The sequence below is a fragment of the Myotis nattereri genome (assembly GCF_964212035.1).
Source record: "Myotis nattereri genome assembly, chromosome: 7".
NCBI lineage: Eukaryota > Metazoa > Chordata > Mammalia > Chiroptera > Vespertilionidae > Myotis > Myotis nattereri.
In genome coordinates, this window is record NC_138082.1 from 28,784,969 (window position 1) to 28,796,497 (window position 11,529).

The 11,529-nt window shown below is 41.7% G+C and overlaps 1 protein-coding gene across 3 annotated transcripts in view; it reads right to left on the reverse strand.

Annotated features, from left to right (window-relative positions):
* Window positions 1–8,854, reverse strand: part of SPHKAP (SPHK1 interactor, AKAP domain containing) — a 108,399-nt gene extending 99,545 nt beyond the window's left edge. For 2 of the 3 annotated variants that reach the window (XM_081095504.1, XM_081095503.1), the window contains exon 1: window positions 8,098–8,726. In XM_081095504.1, the coding sequence (XP_080951630.1) occupies window positions 8,098–8,129 (32 nt within the window). In that variant the 5' untranslated portion in view covers window positions 8,130–8,726. Of the gene's footprint in view, window positions 1–8,097 lie in introns of all 3 variants that reach the window. The other variant, XM_081095502.1, reaches the window with a different exon arrangement.
* Between the last annotated feature and the right edge of the window lie 2,675 nt (window positions 8,855–11,529).

Sequence of the window (11,529 nt, forward strand, 5' to 3'; positions counted from 1 at the left end):
ACATTTACTTTGTAGTTTTAAGATATTGACAAAACAAATTTTACATATTTTATTATTTTTAAGGATAAATTCCCAAACATATTAACTATTTTTTAAAATTACTTGTCATTTAATCTTCTTTGTAATAAATTTATGGGCTCCTTTTCAGGTTCTAGTTATCCTCACATGATTAGGATGGCATTCAAGTCACTAGTTTTCATACTTTCTTTTCAAGTAAGTAAATAAGCCTTTCTCCTTATACATTTTCCCCAAATATCCATACCAGCCCATCTAAACTTCAAAGTTAAACCTTGATCTAGATCTTCAACTTTTATGCTTTCTTCTTTATATATGCCCTTCCCCATCCTATGGAACAGATCTCAGACCCAGTAGAAATACTGAGGAAAATGTCATTATTAATATTTTGTCCATATCCTTTCTCCTTCATGAGGAATGTCTACCATCTACAATGACTGAGTATGATTAAGGTGGAGATGACAGCTTCTCTGGATAACATGCTCTCTGGACATTAAATCTTTTCTTTAGACACTTCTTTTAAAGTGACTCATGTGATAAAACTGTGGCTCATTTTCTAAATGATGAAAGGGCGAGGACTACGCCCTCCATCTTACCCCGGGTCCTCCATTTTTGGGCAGAGCCATGTGCTCGGCAAGGCTTCTTCCTGGAAGCCCAAGCCTCTGCTAGCCACACCCAGGATTTCTCTAAACTAACCAATGACAATCAAGGGAAGTGCAGGCCATCAATATGACCACATCCTGTGTAACGAGACACCGACTAGCGCCTGGCCAATCGGCAGGGCCCACAGTCCCCTCTACTCCCCTTACTCCACCCCCCTATAAAACTTCTCTTCACACCGGGCTAGGTCTCTCTCTGCCACCTGATGCTGTGTCAGTAAGGAGGGTAGGGGAGCCAGACCCGGGTTTGAATAAAAGACTCTTTGCTTTTGCATCAGACACGGCTGGCTCCCTGGTGGTCTTTTGGGGATCCTGAAATCTGGGCATAACAATGACATGATTTCAACACACTCACATTTTTCCCACCATTGCAAGAAAGAAAGACTAGCAGTTTAACAGAATGCCGGCACAGATGCCTGACTTGTTGTAAATTACACACGTGAAGTATATGCACCTTTTAATTGCTATTTTAAAGCACTGTTGATTCATTCAGAAAAAAAGTAAAAATAAAAATATTCAGGTTATATTGAATGCATGAGTCAGCAATGAACACATTATGCAGGGCCAAGATTTTATATAGAAAAAAAAATGACTTCACTTGGTTCTTTACTTATTTATATTCTTTTGGTTCCTTATTTTTTATCTGAATTTTGGTTTGAGTTACTCAGATAGATTATTTACTTTGACTACTCCACCTGTGAGTGAATGGATAAGTCTATTCATAGGCACAATGTGTCAAAAGTCAATTATTTCATTCTTACTATGTTCTTATTATTATGTTCAAAATTATAGATTTTTAGGACAAAAAAATTAAGTGTGTTGTTAAACAATATGAAGAATAAAAAGAGAAACATTACAAATTCTCCTTGTCTCTCTGGAAGAAAATTAAATATTTTAAGATTTCTCTGATTTTATTAAATGCATTAATACCTAAGCAAAGTACACTAAAATATAAAATGTATGAACTAAAAAGGACACTTTTAATCGTTAATACTCTATATACAAATTGATATCATTACATATGCACGTATATTTAAAATTTATGTGTAATAATAATTGAGAAATACATCTCAAAATGTTAGCATTCTATTTTATTATATATTTATTCTAAAGCTGTTGGTTTTATTTTAATCATAATATTATAATTAATCATTTCAAAGTAACCATTTATAGCTTTTCAGATATAATCAGTCTCATTAAAGAAAGCCTAATTAAATATGAATAGACCATTATTTTATATGAGTTCCATTTGCCACAGATCAATTTAATTCCTCTAATGTGCAGAAACCTTTTTTTTTCTTTTTGCTTTGGTTATAAAGAAAGTAATTGATTGCATGACGAATTTAATGATGCATATTCCATCTTGTCCCACTAGGAACTTATGACAGCTAACAGAAAAGATATATAAAATAAAATGGCAAAAAACAAGTTAAAATTCAGTGCTAAGGAAAAATAGAAATTATAACAAGAGGTCAGTATCATGGTTAAAAACAGCACAAGTATTCAGGTAATAAGCTCCCACATGGTTGTTATGACCAAAGTTGAAATTTGTCCCAGGGGTTTCTAAAAGCTGAAGTGAAATAGAGACATGAAATAGTATATTTCTTAAGGAACATAAGAAAGGTGACATCAAGAAGACATGGGTGACAAATTCCAGAAAATTCCAAGAGCTTCTAACTATATTTTAGAGATTATTATTATTATCTTAAGCAAATCCAATGCAGTGCTAAGTAAAGGGATCAGAAACTTAGGGCTTTATTCTTGGCTCTATCTCTAAATATTTATAAGATTTGATTGATTCATTTAACTTTTCTTGACTTCAGTTTCTTTATCTGTAAAGAAGGGGGTTGGGTGAGGTGACCTTTACTAAAGTCCTTTATGGTTCTAACCATGTTAAGTGGGTTCCCATTTCTCCAGCACAGAGAGAAAAGCATTTGATATTTCAAAAGGCATATTTTATAGGTACATTTCTCATTAGGGAAAAATTGTTTTGATACGTTAGGGACCATCTGTCAATTATGTCAAATGCTGCTGTGAATCAAATAAGATTGATTTGGTGAGGTCTTAGACTCTCTCTCAAGGGGTCACTCAAGAAATGAAAAGATAAACTGCAGTTAGTGTGTGCTGCTGCATATCTACTTCCTAGCCTGTCTCCTTCCATCTAAAATCCCTTTGCCCGCAAGGTGACATGCAAGGAAGTCAGGAACTCTGTCTTAGTCCATTCCGGTATCTGGAAGGTATCAGGAGGGAATGTCTGCTCAGTGTTTGTTGTCTGATGATGGATTCTCCAATCTTCCTCTTCTTGTGTTGACATGCTACCAAAATCATTGTTTTGCCAATCACTGTGCAGTATTAGAAACATCTAATGGGGGTTTAAGGTCTAATGTCATTGCTTATCTTGAAAATGGTGCGTGAAGTCAAAATGACCTTTGCAAATCTCATAAGAGGCTTGTTATGAATTATGGCATGTTGGAGTTTGTAAAAAAGGCCTTCAAAAGTGATTTGTGTGTACTATATAGCAAGGTACAATATGCAATAGACTATACAAGCTAAATATAAGCTTACTACATTTTTTAATAAAAAGAGAGAGAAATAAAGACAGAAAAGAAAATAAACATATAATACTGAATTTGCATGAGTTAAATGTATATATGGTTCACTGTTATATCCTTAAATTGCAGCAGCTGTATGATCTGTGAAATAGGAAATGTGTGAGCTGATGTCAGATGAGTGTGATTCCTAGTTCACACTCTGTGTGCCTAGGAGGAGAGCACTGTAGGCTGCAGTATTTATTGTTATTACCTGGGGCTGGCCCGTAAGGCCTGCTTCCTGACTGCTTCAACAACTGATCAGGGTGAGTGCCATTCCTCCCTTTCTCCAACCCACCCTCACATCACTACATCCAGGAGCATACTGTTAGCGATGGGGAGCTTTGGAAGTCCAGAGCAATAAGAGAATTCTGTGAAGTCCCTTGGAAACCTTCACAAGAGACCACCTACCATTTTACCCCCAGGCGGCAGGGTTAGGTGTGGTGAGCTAGGTTATGCTGCAGTATCAGGTAACTCTGAAATCTCAGAGGATTAAAACACAAAGGTCTATTTCTTGCTCCTACCACATGCCCATCATGGATTGGCTGAGGGCTCTGCTTCAAGTTCTGTTCATGCTGAAACTCAGGCTGATAAAGCAGCCACCATATGAAAATGTTATTCGCTATGGCAGAAAGTGGGGGAAATGAGGCAAATCACGTATAGCCTCTTTTAAATTTCCATTTGGGATGACACACCTTTCTCTGCACACTTTGCACTGGCCTAAGCAAGTCACATGGCCATGCCTTCTACCACAGAGACTAGCAAGTGGAATCCCACCTATGCTTAGGAGCACAATTAGAGATATTTGCTGAACGACCATTACAACAAACATACGTCCCAAAAAGTGAATTCTGTAGGTCTACACTGATTCTGGCTTTATGTTCTTGAATAAGCTTCAGGAATTGGTGGTGGTTTCAGCCCAGCTGCACTGAATGAGTCACATATTACAGTGGAGGAACAAATAGCCTTGTCATTCTTTTCCTTTATTTAAGAAAGAAGGATGCAGAGGGGAGGGGGTTGGGAGGCTGGGTGGAAGAGGTGAAGGGATTAAGAAGTACAAATTGGTAGTTACAAAATAGTCACAGCATAGGAAGTATAGTCAGCAATATTGTAATAACTATGAAGGGTGCCAGGTGGGTACTGGAAATATCAGGGGGACCACTTGGCAAAGTATGTAATTTTCTAACCACTATGCTATACATATGAAACAAATATAAAATAATATTAAGTATAAACTTTAATTAAAAGATTTAATAAAATTGCATCTTTAAAAAAAGGAGGGAGGGAAGAAGGAAAGGGGGTGGAGGGAAAAAGAGAGAGAGAGAGAAAGAGAGAGAGAGAGAGAGAGAGAGAGAGAGAGAGAGAGAGAGAGAAATTCCTAATAGAACCCTAGTAGAATCTCAACTGCCATTTGAGAGCCAGCATGATACATTTTTAAATTAAGGCTTGTGCTCTGACAGCAGAATAATGGGTTCTCCAAGATGTCGATGTATAAATCCCCAGAACCTGTGATTATGTTGTTGTGTGGCAAAGTGGAATCAAGATTTAAGATGGAATTAAAGTTATTGCTCAGCTGACCTTGACATAGGGAGATTATTCTGGATTTTCTGGAGATTAATGCAATCTCCAGAGTTCCTAGAAGAAGAAGAGGTCAGAGGTTAGAGTGATAGGAAGATGGAGGAAGAGTGCCAGGAGTTGAGGCAGGAAATGCAGGCAGCCTCTGGAAGTTGGAAAAAAGCAGGAAACAGATTCCCTTCCACCCCGAAGCCTCCAGAAAGGAATGCAGCCCTGCCAACACTTTGACTATTCCAGTAAGACCCAGGTCAGACTTCTGATGGACAAAACTGCAAGGTAAAATGAACGTGTATCATTCTAAGCCACTAATTGTGTGGCAACTAATTGTTGAAGCAACTAGAAAGCTAATACAATACCTTTATATATTTTTAAACTAACTTGTACTTCTGAAACCCTAGCTACTCTAAGATGTCCTGTTAACTATGTCAATAATTAGGCCATGTAATATGTATTTAAATGAAAGGAATAAAAGTAAGCACAGTGTTCTGAATATTATTTAATTTTTTAGAGAGAAGTTCTCTCAAACCATATGTCACTGCTTTTTTTTTTTAAATATATTTTATTGATTCTTCACAGAGAGTAAGGGAGAGAGACAGAGAGCTAGAAACATCGATGAGAGAGAAACATCAACCAGCTGCCTCCTGCACACTCCCCACTGGGGATGTGCCCGCAACCAAGGTACATGCCCTTGACCGGAATCGAACCTGGGACCCTTGAGTCTGCAGGCCGATGCTCTATCCACTGAGTCAAACCGGCTACGGCCATATGACACTTCTTTGATCTCAAAAAAGAAATGTGCAGGTAAAGGTTTCAGTGTCTGGATTCTTAGACTTCTTGGGAATACACACAAACTTTTTAACTCATGTGCCCACATGCTCTAGGTTTTCATTGTTTTCCTGTGGCTGTGTCAAAATTTCTTAAAGCTTCCACCTGTTCTTGCTGTTTTGTTTTTGTTTTGTTTTTAATTCAGAGACTATAGTTTGAGAAAAATTGAATAAAAAACAATGGCATGTTGAAATTACATGCTAAGCTCACTAGGGCTAGAACCATTTCTTATGCAAGTCTCGATTAATAACAATTTGATTTTCCCTGATCATTGACATTTTTTTTCAAAAAGCTTGTATATTCTGTCATCAATTCTTTAAATTTCAAAGTTTTGTGGCAAGTGGTATACTAATATAATATTTCTACACAATATTTTAAATTTCTAGTTCACTTTTGCCTATCAATACCTATCACTTCCAATTAAATATTATAGAAAGGAAATTGTTTATTGTATTCAAGGAAATAAAAAATCAAATTAACTCATCGAGTAGGTAAGTGAATTTTCTATATGAATAAGGATGCTAATAAACTAGCTGAATTACTACACTGACTTGTGGAAATATGACTTGTATTGGGAATAAACAGTAATGCTCAGAAGCTCTAACTGTTAAACCTTTATTACCATTTTTATAGGCTACTAAAAAATACAGAGCGATATTATTTGGCTGACTCTTTAACAGGTCATTTCATAGGACCACGACAGAAATAATCTTGAGGAATCATTGGCATAATGCATCTCTAATATTTTAAAAGCTGTCCAAGCTTTTGAAGAGGAATCTAATCCCGATTCAAGCACAGTAATATTGATCTGAAAAACGGGATTTAAAACAAGCAACCTCTTATCAAAAGTGTCTCTACGGGGAATGCTGGAACCACAGGGCTCACCCTTCCAGTTCTAATGACCTTAGGCGATAGAGTACATGGTATAGAAAGTGATCACTCAGTTTGCTTGACTTTCAAAATGCCTCACACTCGTTCCTAAAAACCAGTGGCAATATACTTTTTAAGTCTAAAAGAATCTTCCTGCGGTTTGTACTGTCCGTTTTATGCATTAGGACAGAATGGAAAGACTCAGTGGTATCGTGACCTTGTTTGGCCCCAAGGTTAGAGATTTTTCACCAGAGAGCTGCTCCGGCCCTGCACAGAAAACACAGCGCGCCGTTTCAGAGCCCTATGCTACCTGGACAGCAAGGGACGCTTAAGGAGTAAATGCCCGTGGAGTGGGAAAGCTCTATTTTATTCCAGAATATAAGCACTTCGCGTCTCTAGGTGGCAGCCTTTGACGACTTTGAAAAGCAGTCTCCGTCCCCATGGGCCACCCCCACTCCCCTCGCACCCCCATCGCGGCTCCTGGGCAATATAGAACTTGCTGCATGTGTGCCTAGGCTGTGCTTGCTGGGTTTGCTGCTCTCCAAGAACGCGAGCTTCACATGTGTATCCCAGGGCCTGATAATGTCGGCTGGGCGCTGCCTGGATGTTTGCTGGGGGAAAGGGGGAATGAAGGATGAGCAGGCTATCGGCGGACGCTCAGCAACCAGCACCAACAGCGCAGAAGCCACCTGCCCGGCGGGCGGAACACCGCCAGGGCTACCGCCTCAATTTACCCCTGAGGTTTATGCGGATGAAAAGAGAAAAATCTCAGTTTCTCAAATTCGCAAAGGACTGAGTCGGAGGAGCGCAGAACAGGGCAAAGGGGGAGAAGAAGACCGGGCAGACGCAAACCAGGGAAACACGTGCCTCCCTCCCGGCGGCGTCTGAGGGGCGTCCTTGACTCACCGGCGTGGCGGACCCCAGGGCTGGGTGGAGTCAGGGAACGCGCTCCGCAGACATGCGGGAGGAAGCGCGGTCTGGCAGGGGGTGTGGGCAGCAGAGGCGGGTGGACTGGGGCGGATGGAGGTCTTTTCTGTCCCTAGTCTTGGTCAGGGGTTAGGGACAAAGCCCCCCCCCCCCCCTACTCCTTACATCCTCACTCCATCCCTACCCAGCAACCGCTGACACTCACCCAGATCTGGGTGGACGGGATGGGGGGTAGTTTGCCCTAGTCCTGCTTCCTCCTATTTTCATCCGAACCTCGGAAACCGCCTCCCTACAAGGTGCGAAACCTCTCCAGGCTGCGTCCGCATACAGTCCGGCTCCAGCTTCCTGGGGCACAATAGACCCCAGGTCCCGGCCCTCCAGGCGGCTGACCCCCATCCGTGCCACTCCCGCTCCGAGGCCGCACCCAGCCTGGCGCCCCGGGCAGTTGACAGGGACACCTTCTCCCAAGCGCTCCTCGCTCAGCCCCGGCCCGAATTAACTGGGGGTGCAGAGTCCTCGGTCTAGTTCGCAGGAGCCCCGCGCAGACCCGGGCGCCCCCAGGGCAAGTTTGAGCGACCCAGGGCGAAAACGGAGATTGCGGGGCACTGGGCTGGGCAAAGCGGGGGAAAGGGTCTTACCTTGGGACCGAGAGCAGAGAGCTGCCATCCATGGTCGGTGGGCGCGCTGAGGAGAAAGGACCTGGTTCCCGGAGCTGGGGACCGAAGCGCGCGGGGACAGAGGCGCGCAGGCTGGGACCGCCGCTGGGCTGTGGAGGCAAGATCTCCCCGGGCGGGAGTGCTGGCGCTGCGACGGCTGAAAGGTCCCTCCCCGTCGCCCCTTCTAAGCTGGCAAGAAGGCTTGGCCAAAGCTACAGCCTTCTGCGCAGCTCCCGCCTTCCTCCAGGGCTGCCCCAGTCGCAGTTGTCGCTCGCTCCCTCGGAGCCTTCCCTGCCGCTCCCGGTGCCCGGCAGAAGTGACTCCAACAGAATTTCTTTCTCCCCGCCCTGCTGTGCTGTCCCCTCCCCTCCCCTCTTCTCTGGGGATCAGCAGCCTGAGCCCTGAAGTTGTTCATCCACTTTCTCAGATTTGCACTCTGCTCCTGCCCACATTCCCACTGGTCTCCTACCACTCCTTTGGCCACATCTCCGGGGTTGATTTTTGTTTGTCTTCTACCATGTAACAATGCTCTTTGATCCCCAATTATTTTCTCTTTACTTAGCCTTTACAGGTTTTCATTCCCACAATTCTTCACTTAACTCATTTTGCTTAAGCGTGACTCAGGCATCCTTGGCTTGTGAGAAGCCTGTGTGCACACAGCCAATGACAGGGGTCATCCTTTAGAGCCAGCACCCAGGCCCTGCGAGGAAGGGCTGTCACAGAAATCCCCACAGTGCCTGCTTCAGTGTCTCCCTGAGCAAAAATGACAGTTGTTTTAGGAAGAAAAACATCGATAGTAGTAACGGCTGTTAAGATGATCGTGCTGTTAACTCTGGTCCTTAAAAACAAATTTTTCATTATAAAATAAATTTAAAAATATGGGCCTTGACCAAGTCTCATGCTGAAATGTAAAATATAAAACTGTAACACTTTTACTACAAAACTTAGGAGTAAAGCTTTGGGATCAGGGCTAGGCAAAAGTTCTTGCACTTGACAACAAAAACACAATCCATAAAATAAAAATTTGGTAAACTGGATTTTATTGAATTTAAAAACGTCTGCTATGAGAAAGACCCTGTTAAGGGAGTTCAAAGACAAGCTTCACACACTGGAAGCAAAGATTTGTAGTCAGATATCCAACAAAAGTCTGGTACCTAGAATATATTTTTAAACCCTTTCAAAATGCAACTGTAAACAAACAATCTAACTAAAACTTGGACAAAGAACATTAAACTGAAATTGCCCTCAAAAGGATTTGCAGATGACAAATAAGTACATGAAAAGATGTTCAACTTACTAGAAAATGCAAATTAAAAACAATGCTATTTCACTATATATCTATCAGAATTACTAAAATAAAAAAAAAAAAACAGTGACAAGAACAATAGCTAGTGAGGATGCAGAGAAAATTAGTTTCTGTCACTCATCTATTGCTTGTGGGAATGTAAAATGTAAACATCACTCTGGGACAATGAGAGGCTTCTCACCCTCTCCCCCATTCTTGGAATATGCATTCTGTTTGCCTTCTCCACACTACAGGCTGCCCCAAGGACACAGCCTTGAGATAAGCTATTGTTGAGACCATCTGGATTGAATCCGTGACTGAACCTCATAATGCCTCTCTGTAAATGTTTAACGGTCTACTCATCTTGTGGTCACCCAATGCAAGGATTGTATATAAATTCCCTTGCTTATTAAGACTACCATCTACCAATCTGGAGTGGTCTGCCTCTTTCTTCAGTCTCTCATTGCCCTCTGTGTATGGGGAACAATTCCAGATTTCACCAGGAAGCTCCCATACACCCTGTTCTCCAACAACACCTGCATAGCACTTGGGAGAATCAAAGTGCTCCCTTATAGATTATTTTATCCTGCAGGGAGGCTTGGCTCAATGAGGGCTACCTCCCTGGGCATATGAGACCCTGGAAATCTACAGAGAAGCTACAAATTCTCAGGCAGTGGGGAATGAGACAGGCCATCTGTGCCCTGTCATAGAAGGCCCTGATGTGTGATTGTTAAGAGATAAGAAAAATGTCTCTGTACATTCAAAGTCCCAAAAATTTTCTGATTACTGAGACTCAGAGTTTTAAGTTACAAAACAAAGTAGAACATTTTTGTGTTTTGCAATTGCAATGATCACTGAACCTGTCAAAACAACTAAGCAGTGAGCTTTCACAAAAACGAATGGAGGACATTTGTAACTTTTTGTTCATCGTGTTTAAATAAACAGTTGGGAAATTTATATTTAAAAGAAAAAACCATGGAGAATATGGCATCATGGAACCCTACAAAACATTAGTTTGACTGAAAGTTTTCTTTTCAATGTCTTAGCTTGAACAGGGCTCTCAATTCTGGTACCTGTGGTACTGCTCTCCAAATGTAGTCTGCTACCAATTATGAGAGCAGGAAGAGGGAGGTGTCATTAAGCAGATGGTCCTGGATGGTGGCCATCAGAATTTGAGCTCCCAAGGGTACAGGAGGGCTCCAGGTGCTGTTCTTTTAAGACGGCCTCAACACACGGTCAGAAATCATTTATTTTGGTTCTGGTTTCCGGAACAAGTTTGAGGGGCTAGAATGGGAGGATTCTGAAATTTCAGATTCAAGATTCAATGATAAAATATACAACTTGAAAAAAATACTGCACGGAATGACCCAGATTCACCTGGGTTGGCATGAACAAATAACCTGCTTAGCTTTAAGGATAGCTGTAGAAGGGCAATCTGCTTAGCTTTAAGAATAGGTGTAGAAGGGGAGCAAGTGAGGTGTGATTCTTTCGGTGTTTGGAAATCAATAGTTAGTATACTCAAAGGTAGCAGAAAAATTGAAAAATGGGAAGGAACCCCCACTGAGCCCAGCTATGGCCACTCTTGGCTGTGCTGCCTCCCTGGTGTCTGCAGCAACATTGGTGATGTTGACCAATTCAACAAAACGCACTTCAGTACGGTCAGCTTAATGGGATTTACATTCAACTTTAACAGTAAATATGTACCTGGACACATTCATGTACACGCATGGACGGCTGCTCTTGAACATTGTTGTACCATGATCTTTGGGTCAGTGGTTCTCATTCCTGGCTATATATCAATGCTTAACTCCATAAAGACCACTTATTAGAGTCTTTGGAGACGATGCCCAGGCATCAGTATTCTATAGAAGTTTCTTAGGTGGTTCTAATGTGCAAAGTCTATATGCATCCCTCCCAAGTCTACAGCAGCTCTTGAAAAGCTTTCCCCCAAAAAGTCTTATTTTATAGAACAGAAAACAGAGATAGGGAGTTGACTTGCTTAAGATTTCTTAACAAGTTAGATGCAGAGCTGGGCTTAGAACAGAACTACTCTAAATCTTCCACTTAAGAAGGCCATATCTGTGCTAGCAACAGTGCCAGGTCAGAGAGCAAACATAACTGTGCTTTTA